The following is a 23,832-nucleotide window of genomic DNA, read 5'->3' on the forward strand; positions in this document are numbered from 1 at the left end:
ACGATTGAGGTTCTGGTTGAGTGACTCCTGTCTGACTGAGTTCTGATGTCAGAGAAGAGACCAGGAGCTGCTTTCCCTCAGGTCAGTGAGTGTTTATTAATTACAGACCCCATCATGTTGAAACAGATCACATTTAAAAATGAACTCCGATTTTACAGACCCGCTGCATCATGTTCAAAATGATTCAGATAAAGTAAGACTGGGGTATGAAAAGGTTTATTTTATTATTGCACTTTAGCATCAAATATAAACTCATTAAATACAAATAAATAGGAGAATCCCAAACCCTAAGAACAGCTCAGGGTGCCTGCAGCTGAATGCGATGAATGGCAATGCACCCTGCACTGGGCTTTTCATTCCTAGCAGTGTGCGTGAGTGAGTGACTGTATGCTGAGCACTTTCTGTGTATTGTGTTAGATCAGTGTGTGTGTGTGCATTGTGTGTTGTGCGATCTGCATGATCTCCTCACACTGCGGCTCTGCATGTGTCAGGTTGTGTTGTATTGCATTGTGTAGAGACTTGTTATATCTGGTGTGCAATCTGGGCGATCTTCTTCAGCATCTCCTCAGACTGAAGCTGGTCCAGAGTGAGCAGAGACAGACCCAGCTGATCCTCCTGAAATCAGAGGAAACAGGAATCAAGTCATCACTGTATCCATCTCTACTGACCCATCATTAACCCTTTGCAGTCCATTTATTCAGCGCTTTTCAGTCGTGTCGGGTCCAATTTATTTTCACATGCGGCGACAAATAAAATGTGCGCATTGTTTACATTTTTTTTTTTTTTTTACATAGTAAAACAGGTTTAAAACACATCTCTGTCCACCTCTATCCACCTCTCAATACAGAGATCAATGTATCCACCTCTACCCATCTCTCAATCCAGACATCACTGTATCCACCTCTACCCATCTCTCAATCCAGACATCGCTGTATCCACCTCTACCCATCTCTCAATCCAGACATCGCTGTATCCACCTCTACCCATCTCTCAATCCAGACATCGCTGTATCCACCTCTACCCATCTCTCAATCCAGACATCACTGTATCCACCTCTACCCATCTCTCAATCCAGACATCACTGTATCCACCTCTACCCATCTCTCAATCCAGACATCACTGTATCCACCTCTACCCATCTCTCAATCCAGACATCACTGTATCCACCTCTACCCATCTCTCAATCCAGACATCGCTGTATCCACCTCTACCCATCTCTCAATCCAGACATCACTGTATCCACCTCTACCCATCTCTCAATCCAGACATCACTGTATCCACCTCTACCCATCTCTCAATCCAGACATCGCTGTATCCACCTCTACCCATCTCTCAATCCAGACATCACTGTATCCACCTCTACCCATCTCTCAATCCAGACATCGCTGTATCCACCTCTACCCATCTCTCAATCCAGAGGAGGGGGAGAGTGTGTAGAGGGGGAGAGTGTGTAGGGGTGGGGGGGGAGTGTGTGTAGGCGAGTGGGGCCCCCCCACACAACATCCGTCCCCCCTCTCAGTGTAGGGGAGGGCGAGGGGGAGTGTGTGTAGGTGAGGGGGAGAGTGTAGGTGAGGGGGGAGAGTGTGTAGGGGAGGGGGAGAGTGTAGGCAAAGGGGAGAGAGTGTAGGCGAGGGGGGAGAGGGAAGAGTGTGTAGGGGAAGGGGTACCTTGTGGAAGGGCTGAGCCATGTCTCTCAGGAAGTGCTTGGAGAGCTGCACAGTCTCGTCGATGGTCAGGTTCAGGCTGCTGTCAGTGATGTGCTCCTGGATCCAGCGAGGAAGCTTCCCTCTCTTGTCAGCACGAGCATAACGCTGGGGGGGGGGATGATCAAAGGAGAGGTGAGATGAGGCGAGTTTTTAAAAGCATGCTGACAATTTGTCAGTTTAACCACACTGCAGTGTGTGTGAGGCAGCCCCACCCCTTACCCCCTCTCTCACCTTGTCTGCGAAGATCATGAGCCCATAATCAGTCTTGCCCCGGATCACTCTCCCCACACACTGGGCTGCGTGTCTCATGGCGTCGAAGGTCAGGAAGTCGTTCTCTCTGATCTGGAACTGATCCCGCAGGTACTCCAGACGAGCCTTGAGAGAGAGGAAGTGCGAGGGGGTGTGAGAGAGGAGAGAAGAGAGATGGATTGTGAGAGAGTGGGAGGGGGACGACAACTGAGGCACAGGATGAAAGTGAGTGGGAGAAAGAGAGACACACAGAGAGAAAGGCTGAGACTCAAGCTCAAGAGAGGGCGAGTGGGAAACAGTAACGGAATGACGAGGGAATGAGGAAGTGCAGAGAGGGAGGAGTGCACTGACCTTGAGCAGGCAGCTCTGTGTGTACACGTAGGGGACTCCGAACATGATGACCGCCCGGCCGAAGTGATGAACTGAGAGACAGAGAGAGAGGATCAGTGAAAACACTCCACGCCGTTTTATGAGAAATGTGAGGTCACTATACATCGTTATGAATCCCCATACCCCTCTGCTCCCCAATTTACAAAAACATCAAATGAGAACACTGCTCCCCACTCACCGAAATCGATCCCCTCTGACACCTTGCCTCTGGCCACAGACAGCAGGATTGCACCCCGACCGTTTTCACAGGCCTGGAACAAGAAGCAGCTCTCAGAGAAACAATCACTGCTCTTCCACTGTGCCCCTCCCTTTCTCTCCAGACCCTCGCTCCCCTAACAGAACCTCCCTCCCTTGCTCCCCAGACAAACCCACCCTCCCCTGCTCTCCTCTCTCTGACCTCCTGGTATTTCTCTAGTGCCATGCTAGTCTCTGCAGCATCCTGGGTCTCGATGAAGATCAGCTTGTTTCTCTGGATGTTCTCCAAGATCCCCTGCAGGAGCCAAAAACAGAGAATAAACATCACTGCACTGATACAGAGACTCACCCTCAGAGAGACTAACCCTCACAGAACCCAACCCTCATAAAGACTAACCCTCACAGAGACTCACCCTCAAAGACTAACCAAAGAAACTAACCCTCATATAACCCAACCCTCACAGAGACTCACCCTAACTGTGAGTCACCCCTCATAGAGATTCACCATCATAGAGACTAACCCTCATAGAGACCAACCCTCAGAGAGACTAACCATCCTTTACACAGAGAATACAGTACACTAACCATCCCTCACTGTAGAGTCCTGCGCGGGTCTGATTTTTACGACCCGCTTCTGACTCAGACCCGCTACTACAGAATCCGACCCGATCCCGACCCGAACCCGCAACCTGCCGCAGCACCGTCTTCTTACCCGCGACCAGACCCGCTTTAATAAGACCTGTAACCTGACCCGAACCAGCAAGTGTTTGTCCTGTCCTGCCTCGTCAACTGACTTTCTCACGCTCTCACATTCACACACAGATACCGCTACCATTCTCCACAGATTGAATTTACACAATAGGCTATACAGTGTGGTAGCTTTCTCTAGTGGTCTGGATATATTTTAACATAGTTAATATGTTACAATCTCTACTTACTTCACTATAAAATATCTGTCTCTTCCTTTCGTGTCACCAGTTGAACGGGAGCTACACCTGTATGCTGAAAACACTTTTGGTGATTCAAATTCTTACCTGAAAATTAATTTTTTTTTGACCCGCACATGAATCACAAACTGCGAAAAAGTTCACTTTCCCACCGAACCCGACCTGCGGGCCCCGTGGGAACCTGACCCGATGCAGGACTCTAACTTGCTGTACTACAGAGGTGCGTTGACTCAGCAGGGGCACTGTTTTATAGAGATTCTTTGAGTTAAAAACAGGTGAAAAGGTTCATAGAGGAGGTTAATATACCCCTGCCAGTTTGAAGACATATAATGGATGATGGATCTTGCTTTCCATTTTGATATCACCCAAGAGTTGAATAGCCTAAACCTAACCAGGTCCACATCAGCTTGTGACAACAGTGTTTGATGATGTGAAAGCATTCACAACTAAACTGAAACTGTGGGAAAGAAACAGAGCTCTCCGAGTAAGCCCACTCATTTCCCATCATGCAAGTCACTTCTGGAAGAGCTGGACATTGAAATGCAGTTCAGTGGTGCTGAATACGCTGCTAAACTTGACCTGCTTTTGGAAGAATGTGATCAGAGGTTTGCAGATTTCAGAAAGCTAACAGCAAGCTTCCAGTTGTTTGCTGATCCATTTTCAGTTGATGGGGAAACAGCACCAAGTGATTTACAGATGGAGCTCACTGATCATCAATGCAACACTCCTTTGAAGAATAAATTCAAGGAAGCCCGAGGAGATGTCACACAGTTCTTCAAGCAGCTGCCACCATCTTTCCCACAGCTTTGCAAAAGCTTCAATAAAGTCATGGCTCTGTGCAGCAGCACATACATTTGTGAGAAACCTTTCTCCACTATGAATACAAACAAGTCGAAGTACAGAACAGAATGACCTGATGCAGACCTTGCTGCAATCCTCAAGGTTTCAACTGCTAAGTCACCGAGCCAAACATCAACAGACTCACAGAAGTGAAGAGCTGCCAGGTGTCTGGCAAATGCTAAAAACTCTCTGGCAAACCAAACTTGTAAAAAACGTTCTACGACAGCTCAGTTTAATACTTCATGAAAGATTTTTTTTTTTTTTTTTAAACTTCTTCCGCGACGGCATTGGCCTTCCAGGAGGATTTCAGGATTGACATTGGCCCTCATGTAAATTGAGTTTGAGAACCCTGCACTGCATGATATAAACCCGGCGCTATCTTTTGTTTCACCTCGTCCACAGACCTTTTCAACATCACCAAGAAGATATAAGGATCTTGTGACTTATCAAACAAGCGAGAATAACAGCTTGGTCAGCTGACTCCTCTCGAATCGCCTCCAGCTTTAGTACTTTAGTGCAGAAGAGCACACTGAAAGGACAGGAAACGTTTTGTTGAGTCAAATTCAGACTTGAAAATTAAATTTCTTTGACCTGAACAGCAAACCACGATAAAGTTCACATTCTGACCTGAACCCGACTCAATGCAGGACTCTACCTCTACCTCTAACTCTAACTGTATACAGAGACTAACCCTCTATAACCATATGATACGCTAACTAATTATCCCTCACAGCTCACAGAGAATACTGTACGCTAACAGTCCCCCAGTTCATCAGCCCTGGAGCCCCTCACTCCCCCGGCTCCACGAGCCCGTCGCTCTCCAGGCTCCCCCTCACCCCTCGCTCTCCAGGCTCCCCCTCGCCCCTCGCTCTCCAGGCTCCCCCTCGCCCCTCGCTCTCCAGGCTCCCCCTCGCCCCTCGCTCTCCAGGCTCCCCCTCGCCCCTCGCTCTCCAGGCTCCCCCTCGCCCCTCGCTCTCCAGGCTCCCCCTCGCCCCTCGCTCTCCAGGCTCCCCCTCGCCCCTCGCTCTCCAGGCTCCCCCTCGCCCCTCGCTCTCCAGGCTCCCCCTCGCCCCTCGCTCTCCAGGCTCCCCCTCGCCCCTCGCTCTCCAGGCTCCCCCTCAGCGCAGAGGTCCGAGCGGGCCCTCGCCCTGAACCCTACCCACTCCGGGCTACCCCCGCCCCACTTGTGGCCAGCGGGGAGGCGGTAGGCTCCCCTTCGGGGAGCTCGGGAACAGGAAGTCCAGGCTCCCCCTCGCCCCTCGGGGAGCTCAGGGTCGATCCCCTCCCCCCCTCATTCTCCAGACTCCCCCTCGCCCCTCGCTCCTCCAGGCTCCCCCTCGCGGGGAGCAGGGAGGTCCGAGGGGGAGCCCCTTGCCCCTCTCCCTCCAGGGGGGAGGAGACTCGCCCCTTGTCCTCCAGGGGGAGCGGGGAGGAGAGCCTCCAGGGGGAGCCCTCGCCCCTCGCCCTCCAGGCTCCCCACTCGCGGGGAGTAAGGAGGTCTCAGAGGAGCGGGGAGTCCGATGGGGAGCGGGGAGCGTCCCTCCGAGCCCCCCCTCGAGAGGGGGAGACTTCCCCCTCGAGGTCGAGAGGGGGCGCGGAGGTCGATGGGGAGCGGGGAGTACCCTGCGGGTCCGAGGGGGGAGCGGGGAGCCTCGAGGGAGGTCCCAGCGGGAGCTCGGGGAGCCCGGAGAGGGAGGTCCCCGAGGGGGAGGGGGGAGCCCTCGCCCGAGCCGAAGCTCCCGGAGCAGGGGGTCGCCCTCCCAGGTCCGAGCGGGGAGAGGGGGTCCGGTCCCGAGGGGGAGGCTCGCCCCTCGCCCCTCTCCCTCCAGGCTCGCCCTCGCCCCTCTCCCTCCAGGCTCGCCCTCGCCCCTCTCCCTCCAGGCTCGCCCTCGCCCCTCTCCCTCCAGGCTCGCCCTCGCCCCTCTCCCTCCAGGCTCGCCCTCGCCCCTCTCCCTCCAGGCTCACCTGCTCATACCAGGATGCCACGATGTTCTCCATGTACTGGTAGCTGGTAAAGAAAGCCACAATCCCGTCAGGCACGACAGACGACATCTCCAGCAACAGGTTACCATAGTTACGGATCACAGCTGAGAGAAAGAGAAAACGAGTGAAGACTGGAGAAGAGAAGAACAGAGGGCTGCAAGATTTGCAAAAACATTACAGTGTAGAGGTGTTCAGTAGCAGTGTGTGGTGTGTAGGGAGCAGGGTGCAGCGTGTAGAGACCAGGGTGCATTGTGTAGAGGTACTCAGCAGCAGGATGCAGTGTGTAGACAGCAGGATGCAGTAGGTAGAGAGCAGGTCCAGGGTGTCATGTGCAGAGGTGTTCAGTAGCAGGACAGACTCACCTATATCTTCTCGAGTCTCGAACTTGGAGCTGATCGCAACCTGATCATTCCCACGGCCAACGATCTGCAGAGAGAGAGAGAGAGAGAGAGAGAGAGAAAGAGAGCTGGCAGTTGCACACTAAAACAGACACATACACACAAACATGTAAAGACACACACACACCTGACTGCAATTTCTCCCTCCCTCGCCGCTGTAACTCAAAACACACTAAAACAGCAGGAGTGCTCCACCCCCTCCTCCTCACACTCTCACCCTCCATCCCTCCTCCTCACACTCTCTCCCTGCTCCACCTCCCTCCTCCTCACATTCTCTCCCTGCTCCACCCCCCTCCTCCTCACATTCTCTCCCTGCTCCACCCCCCTCCTCCTCACCAGTGGGCAGAGGCAGGCCCGTGCTAGGGTCATGGTGAAGGATGCCATGGTAACAGGGTGGAAGTCCAGAATCTTGGGGTAGATATCCAGCGGAGACAGCGTCTGAGAGACAGCGACAGTTATAATGGCTGTTTTAAGTAACTGAGCAGCACAGAGTGAGAATTTCCCCCTCACTCTGATCACTGATGGAATCTGCTATGTAGCTCTGAGCTGCTCAGGGGAACCTTAAGAGGGTTCTTTCACTGAGCTGCTCTGAATGTCTCACCTACTCAGTGCACAGTGCCTTGACACCGCCATATAGAGCCTCGACACAGGGAGCGTTGAGTAAGTGAGTCACTCAGAGCAGCTCTGTAAAAGAACTGTCTAACATCTTGCTCACTCCAGATCCCCCTGAACAGATTCCATCAATGATCAGAGTGAGGGGGAATTCTGGCTCTGAGCCACTCAGTTACTTAACCTGACTGCTCCTGCGCACAACACACATGAGCAAATAGAGTCAGTGAGGACAAAGTCAATGAGAAGAGAGAGAGAGAGAGAGGGGGGGGGGGGGGGGGGGGTGGAGTTACCCCGGAAGTGATGATGACCGTCTGGAAGCGCTCAAACACAGGCTTGATAGCGATGGAGGAGTCCATACAACTGAGAGGAGAGAGAGAGAGAGAGGGGGGAGAAACGACACATTTGGTGGGGCAGCAATGAATTCTGATTTCTAACATGTACGAGTGAGACTCCTGCCGGACATCCAACACTGCCGATCTCCCAACAGCAATGTAACCTGCCCCCTCCATCCTCCAGCCCCCCTCCTCCTCCCCCCTCCCCTGTATTATCTACAGCACTGATCTCCTAAAACAGAATTCCTCCTCCCCCCCCCGCCCCCCTCTACCTTTCTCACCTGAAGTGCAGGACGGGGTTGGCGATGGTGGGGGTCCTGTCATCAAAAGGTTCGATGATGATCGTGAAACCTGGGGGGGGAGTTAATAAGAGTGATACCATCCAGTAGCCCACCAATCAAATCACACCCACACACACCCTACTCCCAGGGAGACAGGTGGAGGTGTAGTCAGGTGGGAGACAGGTGAAGGTGTCGTCAGGTGGGAGACAGGTGAAGGTGTAGTCAGGTGGGGGGGGGGGGGGGGGGGGGGGGGGGGGGGGCGGGGGGGGGGGTGGGGGGGGGGGGGGGCGGGGGGGGGGGGGGGGGGGGGGGGGGGGGGGCAGGGGGGGGGCCGGGGATGGAGGGAGGGAGGAGGGGGGGGGGGGCGGGGGGGTGGGGGGGGGGGTTAGGAAGGGGGGGAAGGGGGGGGGTGGAGGGGGGGGGGGGGGGGGGGGGGGGGGGGGGGGGGGGGGGGGGGGGGGGGGGGGGGGGGGGGGGGGGGGGGGGGGGGGGGGGGGGGGGGGGGGGGGGGGGGGGGGGGGGGTGGGGCGGGGGGGGGGGGGGGGGGGGGGGGGGGGGGGGGGGGGGGGGGGGGCGGGCGGGGGGGGGGGGGGGGGGGGGGGGGGGGGGGGGGGGGTGGGGGGGGGGGGGGGGGGGGGGGGGGGGGGGGGGGGTGTGGGGGGGGGGGGGGGCGGGGGGGGGGGGGGGAGGGGGGTGGTGGGGCGCGTGAGAGTTACCCCGGAAGATGGGGTGGAGGTGGAGGTGAGACACGTGGAAGACAGGTGGAGGTGTATTCAGGTGAAGGTGTAGTCAGGTGGGAGACAGGTGGAGGTGAGACACGTGGAAGACAGGTGGAGGTGTATTCAGGTGAAGGTGTAGTCAGGTGGGAGACAGGTGGAGGTGTAGTCGTGTGGAAGACAGATGGAGGTGAGACACGTGGAAGACAGGTGGAGGTGTAGTCAGGTGAAGGTGTAGTCAGGTGGGAGACAGGTGGAGGTGTAGTCACGTGGGAGACAGGTGAAGTTAGGTGGAGGTGTAGTCAGGTGGGAGACAGGTGGAGGTTTAGTCAGGCAGAGGTGTAGTCAGGTGGAGGTGCAGTCATGCAGGAGACAGGTGGAGTTAGGTGGAGGGGTAGTCAGGCGGGAGACAGGTGGAGGTGTAGTCAGGCGGGAGACAGGTGGAGGTTTAGTCAGGCAGAGGTGCAGTCAGGTGGAGGTGCAGTCATGCAGGAGACAGGTGGAGGTGTAGTCAGGTGGTGGATGATACCTTTGCTGTAGGTGCTGACCAGCGTGGCAAAGTTGGAGATGAGGGTGACGGCAGAGAAATCAGCGATATCAGCTATCTCTAGAGTGCGCAGGAGAGAACGCAGCCGCTCTGCACAGAACCTGAGTGTGAAAGAGTGACAGAGCTAAAAGGAATGAGACACAGCAGAGATCTGGGTGGGGAGGTTGTGAGTGGGGAGTTGTTAAGTGAGAGGCTTGCGGTCGATGCACACTTTCTCAAAGGGGAGGGGAGCATTGTGAAAGGAGGGGAGCATTGAAAGGGGAGGGAGCCTCGAGGGGACCGTTGAGGGGAGGGGGGCGAGGGGGGCGTTTGAGAGGGGAGGGCTGTGAGGGGAGGGGATTGTTACCGGAGAGGCTTGCGGTCGATGCACACTTTCTCGAAGGCGTTCTTGAGGAACTGCGGTGGGCTCTCCTGCACCACGTGTTGAACCCGGAGCCGAGCCTTGAGGTACTCAAGCAGCCGCTTCAGGAACCCAACGAAGTGCTCAGCAGAGCGAATACTGCCGGGGACCGCCTCTGTACACAGAGGAGAGACAGAGAGACGTGAACACACACTGCCGGGGACTGTCTCAATACACAGAGGAGAGGAGAGACAGAGAGACATGAACACACACTGCCAGGGACTGCCTCTATACACAGAGGAGAGACAGAGAGACATGAACACACACTGCCAGGGACTGTCTCAATACACAGAGGAGAGGAGAGACAGAGAGACATGAACACACACTGTCAGGGACTGCCTCTATACACAGAGGAGAGACAGAGAGACATGAACACACATTGCCAGGGACTGCCTCTATACACAGACGAGAGGAGAGACATGAACACACACTGTCAGGGACTGCCTCTATACACAGACGAGAGGAGAGACATGAACACACACTGCCGGGGACTGCCTCTATACACAGAGGAGAGACAGAGAGACGTGAACACACACTGCCGGGGACTGCCTCTATACACAGAGGAGAGACAGAGAGACGTGAACACACACTGCCGGGGACTGTCTCAATACACAGAGGAGAGGAGAGACAGAGAGACATGAACACACACTGCCAGGGACTGCCTCTATACACAGACGAGAGATGAACACACACTGAGAGACATGAACACACACTGCCAGGGACTGCCTCTATACACAGAGGAGAGGAGAGACATGAACACACACTGCCAGGGACTGCCTCTATACACAGACGAGAGGAGAGACATGAACACACACTGTCAGGGACTGCCTCTATACACAGAAGAGGAGAGACATGAACACACACTGCCAGGGACTGCCTCTATACACAGACGAGAGGAGAGACATGAACACACACTGCCAGGGACTGCCTCTATACACAGACGAGAGGAGAGACATGAACACACACTGCCAGGGACTGCCTCTATACACAGACGAGAGGAGAGACATGAACACACACTGCCAGGGACTGCCTCTATACACAGACGAGAGAGACATGAACACACACTGCCGGGGACATGAAGAGGAGAGAGACACACACACTGCCAGGGACTGCCTCTATACACAGAGGAGAGGAGAGACATGAACACACACTGCCAGGGACTGCCTCTATACACAGACGAGAGGAGAGACATGAACACACACTGCCAGGGACTGCCTCTATACACAGAGGAGAGGAGAGACATGAACACACACTGCCGGGGACTGCCTCTATACACAGAGGAGAGACAGAGAGACATGAACACACACTGCCAGGGACTGCCTCTATACACAGACGAGAGGAGAGACATGAACACACACTGCCAGGGACTGCCTCTATACACAGAGGAGAGGAGAGAGACATGAACACACACTGCCGGGGACTGCCTCTATACACAGAGGAGAGACAGAGAGACATGAACACACACTGCCAGGGACTGCCTCTATACACAGAGGAGAGGAGAGACATGAACACACACTGCCAGGGACTGCCTCTATACACAGAGGAGAGACAGAGAGACATGAACACACACTGCCAGGGACTGCCTCTATACACAGAGGAGAGGAGAGACAGAGAGACATGAACACACACTGCCAGGGACTGCCTCTATACACAGAGGAGAGACAGAGACATGAACACACACTGCCAGGGACTGCCTCTATACACAGAGGAGAGACAGAGAGACACACACACTGCCAGGGACTGCCTCTATACACAGACGAGAGGAGAGACATGAACACACACTGCCAGGGACTGCCTCTATACACACAGAGGAGAGACATGAACACACACTGCCAGGGACTGCCTCTATACACAGAGGAGAGGAGAGACATGAACACACACTGCCGGGGACTGTCTCAATACACAGAGGAGAGGAGAGACAGAGAGACATGAACACACACTGTCAGGGACTGCCTCTATACACAGAGGAGAGACAGAGAGACATGAACACACACTGCCAGGGACTGCCTCTATACACAGACGAGAGGAGAGACATGAACACACACTGCCAGGGACTGCCTCTATACACAGACGAGAGGAGAGACATGAACACACACTGTCAGGGACTGCCTCTATACACAGACGAGAGGAGAGACATGAACACACACTGCCGGGGACTGCCTCTATACACAGAGGAGAGACAGAGAGACGTGAACACACACTGCCGGGGACTGTCTCAATACACAGAGGAGAGGAGAGACAGAGAGACATGAACACACACTGCCAGGGACTGCCTCTATACACAGAGGAGAGACAGAGAGACATGAACACACACTGCCAGGGACTGTCTCAATACACAGAAGAGGAGAGACACACACACACTGCCAGGGACTGCCTCTATACACAGAGGAGAGACAGAGAGACATGAACACACACTGCCAGGGACTGCCTCTATACACAGACGAGAGGAGAGACATGAACACACTGCCAGGGACTGCCTCTATACAGACGAGAGGAGAGACAGAGAGACTGCCTGAACACACACTGCCAGGGACTGCCTCTATACACAGAGGAGAGACAGAGAGACATGAACACACACTGCCAGGGACTGCCTCTATACACAGAGGAGAGGAGAGACAGAACACACACTGCCAGGGACTGCCTCTATACACAGAACACACACACTGCCAGGGACTGCCTCTATACACAGAGGAGAGGAGAGACAGAGAGACATGAACACACACTGCCAGGGACTGCCTCTATACACAGACGAGAGGAGAGACATGAACACACACTGCCAGGGACTGCCTCTATACACAGACGAGAGGAGAGACATGAACACACACTGCCAGGGACTGCCTCTATACACAGACGAGAGGAGAGACATGAACACACACTGCCAGGGACTGCCTCTATACACAGACGAGAGGAGAGACATGAACACACACTGCCAGGGACTGCCTCTATACACAGAGAGGAGAGACATGAACACACACTGCCAGGGACTGCCTCTATACACAGACGAGAGGAGAGACATGAACACACACTGCCAGGGACTGCCTCTATACACAGACGAGAGGAGAGACATGAACACACACTGCCAGGGACTGCCTCTATACACAGACGAGAGGAGAGACATGAACACACACTGCCAGGGACTGCCTCTATACACAGACGAGAGGAGAGACATGAACACACACTGCCAGGGACTGCCTCTATACACAGACGAGAGGAGAGACATGAACACACACTGCCAGGGACTGCCTCTATACACAGACGAGAGGAGAGACATGAACACACACTGCCAGGGACTGCCTCTATACACAGACGAGAGGAGAGACATGAACACACACTGCCAGGGACTGCCTCTATACACAGACGAGAGGAGAGACATGAACACACACTGCCAGGGACTGCCTCTATACACAGACGAGAGGAGAGCCATGAACACACACTGCCAGGGACTGCCTCTATACACAGACGAGAGGAGAGCCATGAACACACACTGTCAGGGACTGCCTCTATACACAGAGGAGAGACAGAGAGACATGAACACACACTGCCAGGGACTGCCTCTATACACAGACGAGAGGAGAGCCATGAACACACACTGTCAGGGACTGCCTCTATACACAGAGGAGAGGAGAGACATGAACACACACTGCCAGATAAAGTGGGGTGTTAGAGGAACATGCACTTTATAAGGAACTATAGTTTACAAAATATATTGGACTTTAGATTGAGTAAGTATTTGTGTTTTAAATATAGAAGTTTCATATTAATTACTGGAGCAGGAAGACAGATGGTAAGGAGGAAGCTTTTGAAGTACACCATGTGGCAATTTAAAAGGGGACCCTGTGCTTTCTTAGAGGTAACATTTTGGAGCTAAAATCTTCAAGACACACAATCTCCTTCCTTCCGTTAAATTTATGATGTTGGGGTTTCCTGAGGGGAACATCAAACAGGCTTTGTTGTTACAATCACTTAAGGTAATAAAATGAAAGTGGACCCACCTGGTCAATGATATGATTGGTTAATAAGAATGCACGTCATTTTAAGGGAATGTCTTTCTGATTGGTTAAGAAATGGTATAACAATGCAAACATGTGTATTCAATTGTTGATTCTATATGACTTGTGCATAAGGAAAAGAGAGTACCCAGGTGCTGTACTGTATCTAATAAAATATCTTTGTTGAAATCTACAACGGAGTTCGGAATCGCAATCATTTTATACTCTCAGATGAAAAAAGAACATCAACAAACGTGTTGTTGTTTTAATTCCTTGTTAATTCTACAAGGGGATCCCCTGATGACTAGATACAGCTTCACACACACTTGCGACTCTGCCTGACCCTGCAGGACCTCATCAGGCAGAACTGGATTGGACAGATACACGTCCGTTTCCCTGGCAACATTCGCCTCCTTCAGCCCCTCCACCAGTCGCCTGTACTCCTCCTGCAGCCGCGACGCGTCCGTCTCTTTGATCCTTAGAGAGAGAGAGAGAGAGAGAGAGAGAGAGTATCAAACAGACAGCAGTAGTCTGCAGCCAGTCCCTGTCTCTCTCCTTGATCCTGGAGAAGACACCGACATCAGACAGAGAGAGTGTGAAACAGCGAACATAAAACAGAGCGCCCAGCCATCACACCCTTGTCTGTCTGGAGCGTGGGAGAGTGACAGGGAGCGAGACCTACCTCTGGATAGTGCTCTGCAGCGTCTGGATGTTGCTCTGGGTTCGATCTAGGGCTCTCCGGGTGATGTTCACACTCATGGAGTCGATGCAGACGTTATCTGAGGAGAAAAACAAATACTAACATTACTGAGTAGAGAGAGGGGGGCAGAGAAAAAAAGAAGAGGGTGAGGAGAGAGGGAAGACAGAAAGAGGAGGGTAGGAAGGGGTGAAGGGGGGAGAGAGAGTTGTTACCTATGTTGTGAGCCTCGTCAAACACCACCACAGATTTCTTGGCCAGCTCTTTAGAGACAAGGTCAGCGATCTTTGGGTCTAGCAGGTAGTGATAGCTGTACACCACAACATTAGCATGGAGAATCTGAGAGGAGAGGGGGAGAGAGGGAGAAGAGAGAGGGTGTTTGATGTTGTGCAGTTTGCCGATGAAAACGCACAGTTTGACATAGCAGGTTTGTGTGACTGCAGGTTTGCTGTACAGCGCTGGCTGGAGGCTGTGTCTGTGCAGCTATCAGGAGTGTGACATCCTCACTGGTAACCAAGAGCAGCACCTACCCTGTGCTGGGACTGTTCTGTGATGCAATAAACACTGCAGTGTGATTACAGGGAGCCACTGAACACTGCAGTGTGATTACAGGAAGCCACTGAACACTGCAGTGTGATTACAGGGAGCCACTGAACACTTGTGGAGGGGTTAAACATAGCTGATCAGCACACTTAGCACACAGCACCCGTCTCACATTTTACAAGGTAGTACGAGCCTCAGCCTCCCTTCCCCCTTCCCCCTTCCCCCTTCCCTTCCCCTCCTCTCACAGAGTATCTGGCTAGGTAGTACGGGCACCAGCCCCTCCTCCTGCCGAAGCTCTTCAGATCGTCCAGGTTGTAGATCCCGACGGGGAGGGGGACCTGCCGGCCCAGCGCATCGAACTCCTGGAGAGAGAGACAGAGAGGAGAGGAAGAGTGAGAGAGGGGGGTGAGAGATGAGAGGAACCTGCCAGCACACTGCACCAAACTCCTGGGGGGGAGGGGGAGGTGCGTGGGGAGAGAGGACTCAGGGAGGGACTGGGGCAGTGACTGGAGAGGGGGGGGGGGGTCAGGTACAGTGACTGGGGGAGTGATAGGGTTACAGATGCTGGGAGAGAGGACTGGGGCAGTAACTGAAGGAGTGACTGGGGATGTCGGGTACCTCGAGTGGAGTGACAGGGGTACACACCGTGAGAGAGGAGAGGGGGAGGGACAGATAGGGGTACAGACAGAGGAGCGAGAGATTCGCAGTGTGGGGTGGAGTGACAGGGGTACACACCGTGAGAGAAGAGAGGGGGAGGGACAGACAGGGGTACAGACAGAGGAGAGAGAGATAGGCAGTGTGGGGTGGAGTGACAGGGGTACAAGGGCAATGGGACTCACCTCGTAGAAGCGGCAGGTCTGCACTGAGGGGTCGGACTGGCGCCGAGCTCGGATATACGAGGCCGTCAGACTGTGACACTTTCCATCAACCTCCTTCCCAAACCGCAGGGAGCTCACCTGAGAGAAGAGTGTAGCTTATAGGGTGCAGGGAGGTGTATAGTTTAGGGAGGAAGGTGCAGTTTGTAAGGTGTATGGTATATGGGGTAGAGTGCAGGGTGTAGTGTGTAGGGAGCACGGTTCTCATCTCAGGGAGTAGAGTGTACAGTGTGTGTGTGTAGAGAGGCAGGTGTAGATAGAAGGGTGTAATGTGTAGGGTGCAGATTATAGGGTGCATGGTGTAGGGCGTAAGGAGCATGGTTTTCACCTCAGGGTGCAGTATGCCGGGTGTAGGGTGCATGGTGCAGTGTGTAGGGAGCATGGTTCTCCCCTCGGGGTGCAGTGTGCAGGGTGTCGTATAGTGTAGGGTACAGTGTGCAGGGTGTAGTGTTCTCACCTCAGGATGCAGTTTGTAATGTGTAGTGAGCATTAGAGTACAGGGAGTAGGGTATAGTGTTTCGGGTTCTCACCTCCGGATGCACACACAGGTTCTTCCTGGAGGACAGGGCCAGGGCCAGAAAGCTGCTCCGCTCCCCTGTCTCCTTCTCATACAAATCAATGAGCCTCCGCAGCTCCTCCACCACCTGAGAGACACAGAGAAATCAATGAGCCTCCGCAGCTCCTCCACCAGCTGAGAGACACAGAGAAATCAATGAGCCTCCGCAGCTCCTCCACCACCTGAGAGACACAGAGAAATCAATGAGCCTCCGCAGCTCCTCCACCAGCTGAGAGACACAGAGAAATCAATGAGCCTCCGCAGCTCCTCCACCAGCTGAGAGACACAGAGAAATCAATGAGCCTCCGCAGCTCCTCCACCACCTGAGAGACACAGAGAAATCAATGAGCCTCCGCAGCTCCTCCACCACCTGAGAGACAAAGAGAAATCAATGAGCCTCCGCAGCTCCTCCACCACCTGAGAGTGGAGAGGAGAGAATAAGAGAGGAGAGAGAGGGGAAGGGAAGGGAAGGGGGGTGAGTGGTTGAGGAGTAGAGGGGAAGGGGGAGGGAGAGGTCAGTGGTTGAATGGAGTAGAGGGGAATGGAGAGGTCAGGCAGTGAGTGTCAGTGGGATGCAGAGGTCAGGGGTGAGAGTGACAGTGGGATGTATTGGTCAGGGGGGTGAGAGTGACAGTGGGATGTATTGGTCAGGGAGTGAGAGTGACAGTGGGATGGAGGGGTCAGGGGGTGAGTGACAGTGGGATGGAGGGGTCAGGGGGTGAGAGTGACAGTGGGATGGAGGGGTCAGGGGGTGAGAGTGACAGTGGGATGGAGAGGTCAGGGGGTGAGAGTGACAGTGGGATGGAGGGGTCAGGGGGTGAGTGACAGTGGGATGGAGGGGTCAGGGGGTGAGAGTGACAGTGGGATGGAGGGGTCAGGGGGTGAGAGTGACAGTGGGATGGAGGGGTCAGGGGGTGACAGTGACTGTGGGATGTATTGGTCAGGGGGTGTGAGTGACAGTGGGATGGAGAGGTCAGGGGGTGAGTGACAGTGGGATGGAGAGGTCAGGGGGTGAGAGTGACAGTGGGATGGAGAGGTCAGGGGGTGAGAGTGACAGTGGGATGGAGAGGTCAGGGGGTGAGTGACAGTGGGATGGAGAGGTCAGGGGGTGAGAGTGACAGTGGGATGGAGAGGTCAGGGGGTGAGAGTGACAGTGGGATGGAGAGGTCAGGGGGTGAGAGTGACAGTGGGATGGAGAGGTCAGGGGGTGAGAGTGACAGTGGGATGGAGAGGTCAGGGGGTGAGAGTGACAGTGGGATGGAGAGGTCAGGGGGTGAGAGTGACAGTGGGATGGAGAGGTCAGGGGGTGAGAGTGACAGTGGGATGGAGAGGTCAGGGGGTGAGAGTGACAGTGGGATGGAGGGGTCAGGGGGTGACAGTGACTGTGGGATGTATTGGTCAGGGGGTGTGAGTGACAGTGGGATGGAGGGGTCAGGGGGTGAGAGTGACAGTGGGATGGAGGGGTCAGGGGGTGAGAGTGACAGTGGGATGGAGAGGTCAGGGGGTGTGAGTGACAGTGGGATGGAGAGGTCTGGGGGTGAGTGACAGTGGGATGGAGAGGTCAGGGGGTGAGAGTGACAGTGGGATGGAGGGGTCAGGGGGTGAGAGTGACAGTGGGATGGAGAGGTCAGGGGGTGAGAGTGACAGTGGGATGGAGGGGTCAGGGGGTGAGAGTGACAGTGTGATGGAGAGGTCAGGGGGTGAGAGTGACAGTGGGATGGAGGGGTCAGGGGGTGAGAGTGACAGTGTGATGAGAGATCAGGGGGAGTGAGTGACACTGTGATGGAGAGGTCAGGGGGTGAGAGTGACAGTGGGATGGAGAGGTCAGGGGGTGAGAGTGACAATGTGACTCACCTTCTCTATCTCAGGGACGGTTCGGGAGCAGTAAATCAGCTTGGACACTTCCAGAGGGAATGCCTGCAGTGGGGGAGAGGAGAGGAGAGAAGGAAAGACTTACTGTCAGTAACAGTTCTACACCCATTCTGTGGGGCAAATAAGAAGAAGAAGAAGAGCAAGACCAATTCCAGCAGTCTGAGATAACGAGAATGACACCTCAGACAGAATCTCACTCTGTGTCACACGATACACTCTGCAGGATCTCAGCTCACTCTACTGGCACTCACTCAGCTCACTGTGCAAGACTTCAGCTCACTCTATAGCTGTTACACTGTCATCACTAGTTCATAAAGGAACACCCTTCTGTTAAACTTTAATCCCCGAGGTGCATTTAATGTGTGAATCGTGAGGTTCACAGTAACACAATTCCCAAAATAACAAAGACTAACTTGGTCTTCTTAATATTCTTCATCATTCCTACTGTAATACATTCCCCCAAAGTGGGCCAGGTGAGCTCTGAATAATGTCTGGTTTATCTGAGCCATGTAAAAGAATATAATACACCAATGTGAGACACTCACCCTTTGGTAAGCAATAATGAGAGAGAGCAGAGAGACGGTCTTCCCTGTGCCAGAGGGCATCTCCAGTGCACCATGACCCTGAGGGAGAGAGAGACAGAGTGAGAGGGGGAAAAAGAGAGATGGGAGGTGGAGGGAGAGCAGAGAGACAGTCTTCCCTGTGCCTGTGGGCATCGCCAGAGCAGAATGACCCTGACGGAGAGGGGGAGGGAGAGAGAGAGAGTGAGAGAGAGGTGGAAAGAGGGATGGAAAGAGAGACTGAGTGAGAGGGGGAGAGAAGGAGGGAGAGAGAGCGAGAGGGAGAAAGAGAGCAGAGATGTCTTTCCTGGGCCTGTGGGCATCGCCAGAGCACAATGACCCTGTGGGAGAGGGGGAGAGAGAGAGAGGTGGAGAGAGGGAGGGAGAGACAGAGAGAGAGAGTGAGAGAGGTGACTTCCCTGTACCTGCAGGCATCTCCAGAGCACCATGACCCTGAGAGGGGGGAGAGAGGGAGGGAGAGAGAGGGGGAGGAGAGAGGGAGAGACATCTTCCCTGTGCCTGAGGGCATCGCCAGAGCACCATGACCCTGAGGGAGAGAGAGAGGAGAGAGAGTGAGGGGGAGAATGAGAGAAATGCAGAGGGAGAGGGGGAGAGAGGGGAGAATGAGAGTGGAAAGGAGTGAGGGAGAGGAAGAGCAGGGAGGGATAGACAGAGAGAGTGGGAGAGTGGTTAGAGTAGAGAGGCAGAGACAGAGAGCAATACATACCAAGTACTACAGAGTAGAGGTAATCTAACAGTGTGTGTGCGAGTGAGGGAGAGAGAGACACAAGAGCTCTTTATTGAATTATTCTTTTTCATTTATTAACTTGTATCGATGTTCTGAGTGTTTATATTGTACTAACTGCTTGACAAAACCACAGATGTTGTCATGCCAATAAAGCACGTCTGAATTTGAATTTGAAATGTGAGCGCTGACACTGCTTTGAGTTTGCCAGTTAATGTAACTCTAACTCTTAGGGATGGGAAGTTTAAACGTATAAACTCTGAAGAAGTGGTAAAACATTTAATAACATGCTAGACGTGTAACTGGGCCCGTGACAAATGTCACCAAACGCAATTAATTTGAGTAATGATTCATCAGTAGTCCGATGTGTCAGACTGCTCTGGTGCTAGTCAGGGCGGATATTATAAAAAGGAAGCGGTCTGGCAATTGTCTCCAAGTAGCTTTTCTAATTGGTGCAAACAGAAAGATTGACACTGGGGCGGGTGTTATTCTCGGTTGATCTGGCGCTTCATTGGTGCACTGTGTGTGTGTTTATGCCTGTAGCAGGCGTGGTATGGTATCAATTCCACAGTTGGGTTATAACGTTAATGACAAGCGTTTGTTCTATATTTAAAATGGCTAAACAAAGGAAGCCATGTTTGGAAGTATTTTGAGGAACCGGACGAGAAAAGCGTGGTATGTAAATAATTACGCTAAACAAAACTGCTGTACCACAAAAACACCAGTTCGATGCTTCACAGCTTGAAATGAAAGCATTCAGAATGAATGTGAATGGAGCTACTGATGGGAATAAAAAGCAAACATCCAGAACAACATTTGTTACAGATTTGGCCGAACAAGGCGCGATCACGTTATACCCTACGAGGACAGTGCGTGGGAATCAGGAATGCATCAGTTTTGAAATCGATGTAAGATTATCCCAATACTGTGCTGGCCCACAAAACAATAACAGCGAGGCTGGAAAAACTCCAAGAAAACCGTGCTGCAGCTTCAAAGGGGGAAAAAGCTGAGATTACCACAGACTCGTGGACCCCATTCCCTAGTCTTAGGTGGAAGGCTTTTTTCACTTGAAATTGTTCTGTAAGCTTTTGGACTGAACTGTTTAGTACAGTTTTTATTTGTATGTTGAAACTACTGTACTAAAGGACCCCTGAGACACAGCTCAAACAGGGAGGCCAGGCATGTCTTAGTACAAGTTAATGTAGAGTTGTGTGGATATGTGAATTTTAATACTGTATGTTGTTTATTAATACTTGACCATATTCACTTAACTGCACAAGAAAGCAAATATTCTATTAACTAGTTAATATATTACTTGATTGTGTGTAAATCTGGTGTTTCAAATAGGACTTGTGGCAATGTTTGGGAGGTTTATGCACACGAATACAGCACGTAGAGGAGAGAGGAGTTTGGCTCAAGTACTCGGAGATTGCAATGCTCAAGCACTCGTCTCAAGCAACAATAGATCTAAAAAAAAACACCGCTACTATCAAAGACCGCAAAATTAAATCTGAGGCACACAATTTACAATTCCAAAATATTGTGCTATTTTTTATCCCTGGTAATTACCTTTTCCAGAAGTGGAAGTTTTATTGACTTTTTTTTTTCCCAATAGAAATCACCTGCTTTTGCTTTCCTGTGGCCATTCTGCATTAGCGCTGTACAGTGGGTGATGTTCGTCTCATTTTTTATTATTACTTTTTTTTTTTTTAAAACCACATAACAGGTTCCTGTTTTTTGTTGTTAAATGAATCTTTACGAAACACACTATTCTAAAAACATTATACTATCCGAAAATGTGTTCAGTGTGTATACAGTTATAGCTTCACTAGCAACTTTAATTACAACCATAAATATAAACATTTCAATATACAGTTTGTAGTTAAGTCTCTGCGATGTTAAAAAGTGATTTGCTTATTTAGGGTCTATTTAAATACTATCCAGTACTGTCAGTATCAGAATGTAATATAAAGAGTCTGTGTGTGTGTGTGTAGATACAGTTTAAACATGACAAAGCATTTAAACGTTCATAAAAATGTACCAAAAGCACATCCCTACTAACTCTGGCACACCCCTGAATTCCTGCACAGACAGGCTGTAGTGACTGTGTGTGTCTCAGTGTGGGTTGTTTACCTGTGGGTTGTTTATTGTTGATTCCCGCTGTGGATTTGATTTGCTTCTCTGGCAGCCTGACACTGCCCCTTCTTTCACCCGTTCCTCTCTCTCCATCTCCCTTATCCCTTGTTCCTCTCTCTCCATCTCCCTCATCCCTTGTTCCTCTCTCTCCATCTCCCTCATCCCTTGTTCCTCTCTCTCCACCCCCCCATCCCTTGTTCCCCTCTCTCCATCTCCCTCATCCCTTGTTCCTCTCTCTCCATCTCCCTCATCCCTTGTTCCTCTCTCTCCAGCTCCCTCATCCCTTATTTTTCTCTCTCCCCCTTCCCAGCCCTACCTTGGCATCCAGTGTCCTCTTGAGCTCCAGCATATAGGAGTACTGCTCGGGGTAGATGTAGTCATAGGGGAAGTAGACCAGGAGCCCGTCGATATTCAGCCTGCAGGGAATACAGCACAGCCACTTACAATACAGCACTGACATGACACAGAACAGCCACTCACAATACAGCACTAACACAATGCAGCACTGACACAATACAGCACTGACACAACACAGCACAGCCACTCAGAATACAACACTGACACAACACAGCCACTCACAATACAGCACTGACACAATACAGCCACTCACAATATAGCACTGACACAAGACAGCACAGCCACTCACAATACAGCACTAACACAACACAGCACAGCCCCTTCTACTCACAATACAGCACTGACACAATACAACACAGCCCCTTCTCACAATACAGCACTGACACAACACAGACACTTACACTACAGCACCTTACCAACAATACAGCACAGCAATTTACACTACAACACCTTCAATACAGCACAGCACCTTACCTACTACGAATAATACTAATAATAATACTAATAATAATAATAATATCAGAGGGGTAGTAATTCCACAGAGGGGAATGGATGGTACACGTTTAGGGTTATGGAAAGCGGTATTAAAATTAAGGTTTTAGTTTAAAGTAGGCAGATATAAACTTATATGCAAAGAAAGATGACTGTTACAAAAAATAAATAAATAAGGGGTACAAAATATACAGCTCATAAACACGACATACGAATGTAATGCTGGCGATTCTGCAATAATTTACAAACTATATCAACATATAGCGCTCTCCCTTAAACACCCTAAATTAACTACGCTCGTTCTAACACGGTCTGGCGCTTGCAATGCCCTGCTGCTGGTCTGCAGGCTTGTCGGTGATGTGCTTCTGAATTAGTAATATTACACCTATTACACAGAAACCCATAGCCCTGCGTGCTGTAGACTCACTGCACACAAGTAACTGCACTGCCCGCATTCAACCCATTTGCGTCTCTTCCTGAACAAGCCGGCTCTGTCACTGCAATTACACTTTCAATCGCAAGCAAGCATTTCCACATACTTCATTACTGGCGAGCCTTGCGGGCGATCCCTCCCCACGGCAACCTGACTTTATCATACAATCATATTCAAGTAACTCGAGCAATCATTCAATCAGCCCGATCTTCCGCCCCAGACTCCTGCAGGATTGTTATTATTCGCATGCCAGCTCCATCAACGCGCAACCTGACCTCTGCGCAACCCGCCCCATTCGCATCCTATTGGCTCTCGTACCCGAAGAGCTGAAAGGAGAGAAGCTTTGAATGGATAGCCAATGTGTCAATTCACGTGGTTTAATTACCCGCATTCATTCCGTGTTCCTTTGTAACAAATTATGTTGCTAGCATGAATAAGACAGGAATGCAATTATGTATAAATACACATGTAAGCAACTACTACATAAACTCACAGTAATTAGAGACACAATATAAAGTGTTACCCTTTTGATAGCCAACAAAATATGTTTAACCCAAAATTAAACAGTTAAACTGTGAGCATGGCTTTTCTTCCACACCTGGGGCTTGTCAGTGCAGTGTGATATGGAACAATGATGCTCAGACTATATTGTGCAGTGTGATCTGGAACAGTGATGCTCCGAATGTATTGCACAGTGTAATCTGAAACATTGAAGCCATGCTAAGGGGGCATGATCTGTAACTAGGGTGAAGTGTCACCTCAGGAGGTAGTACTGGAGTGACTCGACTGCCCATTTTACTGCGAGACACTCCTTCTCGATGGTGCTATAATTTTTCTCGCCTGCTGATGTACAGGACTGGGTGTTCGCTTCCCCGCCTCCTGAGCAAGGATTGCAGCACCGCTGCCACCTTACGACAGATGACTACAGGTGGAAAAACAGAGCCTCACAGTGTGGATAATCAGAAAACACATTGGGGAAAC

At 52.0% G+C, this 23,832-nt stretch overlaps 1 protein-coding gene across 1 annotated transcript; it reads right to left on the reverse strand.

Moving 5' to 3' along the window:
* Nucleotides 1-206: 206 nt before the first annotated feature.
* LOC121304842 (general transcription and DNA repair factor IIH helicase subunit XPD) lies at nt 207-23,120 on the reverse strand. The gene is made up of 23 exons (XM_041236251.1): nt 22,958-23,120; nt 21,886-21,985; nt 18,674-18,751; nt 18,111-18,173; nt 16,231-16,344; nt 15,665-15,781; nt 15,071-15,187; nt 14,498-14,621; nt 14,268-14,364; nt 13,929-14,062; nt 9,543-9,711; nt 9,179-9,297; nt 7,934-8,003; nt 7,611-7,680; nt 7,045-7,146; nt 6,673-6,736; nt 6,293-6,414; nt 2,743-2,835; nt 2,524-2,596; nt 2,307-2,377; nt 1,938-2,081; nt 1,668-1,811; nt 207-615 (listed from the first exon to the last, which is right to left on the reverse strand). The coding sequence occupies exons 1-23, from the start codon at nt 22,960-22,962 to the stop codon at nt 523-525; spliced, it is 2,283 nt and encodes a 760-aa protein (XP_041092185.1). The 5' UTR covers nt 22,963-23,120; the 3' UTR covers nt 207-522.
* Nucleotides 23,121-23,832: the final 712 nt, after the last annotated feature.

This window comes from Polyodon spathula, chromosome 40, assembly GCF_017654505.1.
Source record: "Polyodon spathula isolate WHYD16114869_AA chromosome 40, ASM1765450v1, whole genome shotgun sequence".
Classification (NCBI taxonomy): Eukaryota; Metazoa; Chordata; class Actinopteri; order Acipenseriformes; family Polyodontidae; genus Polyodon; species Polyodon spathula.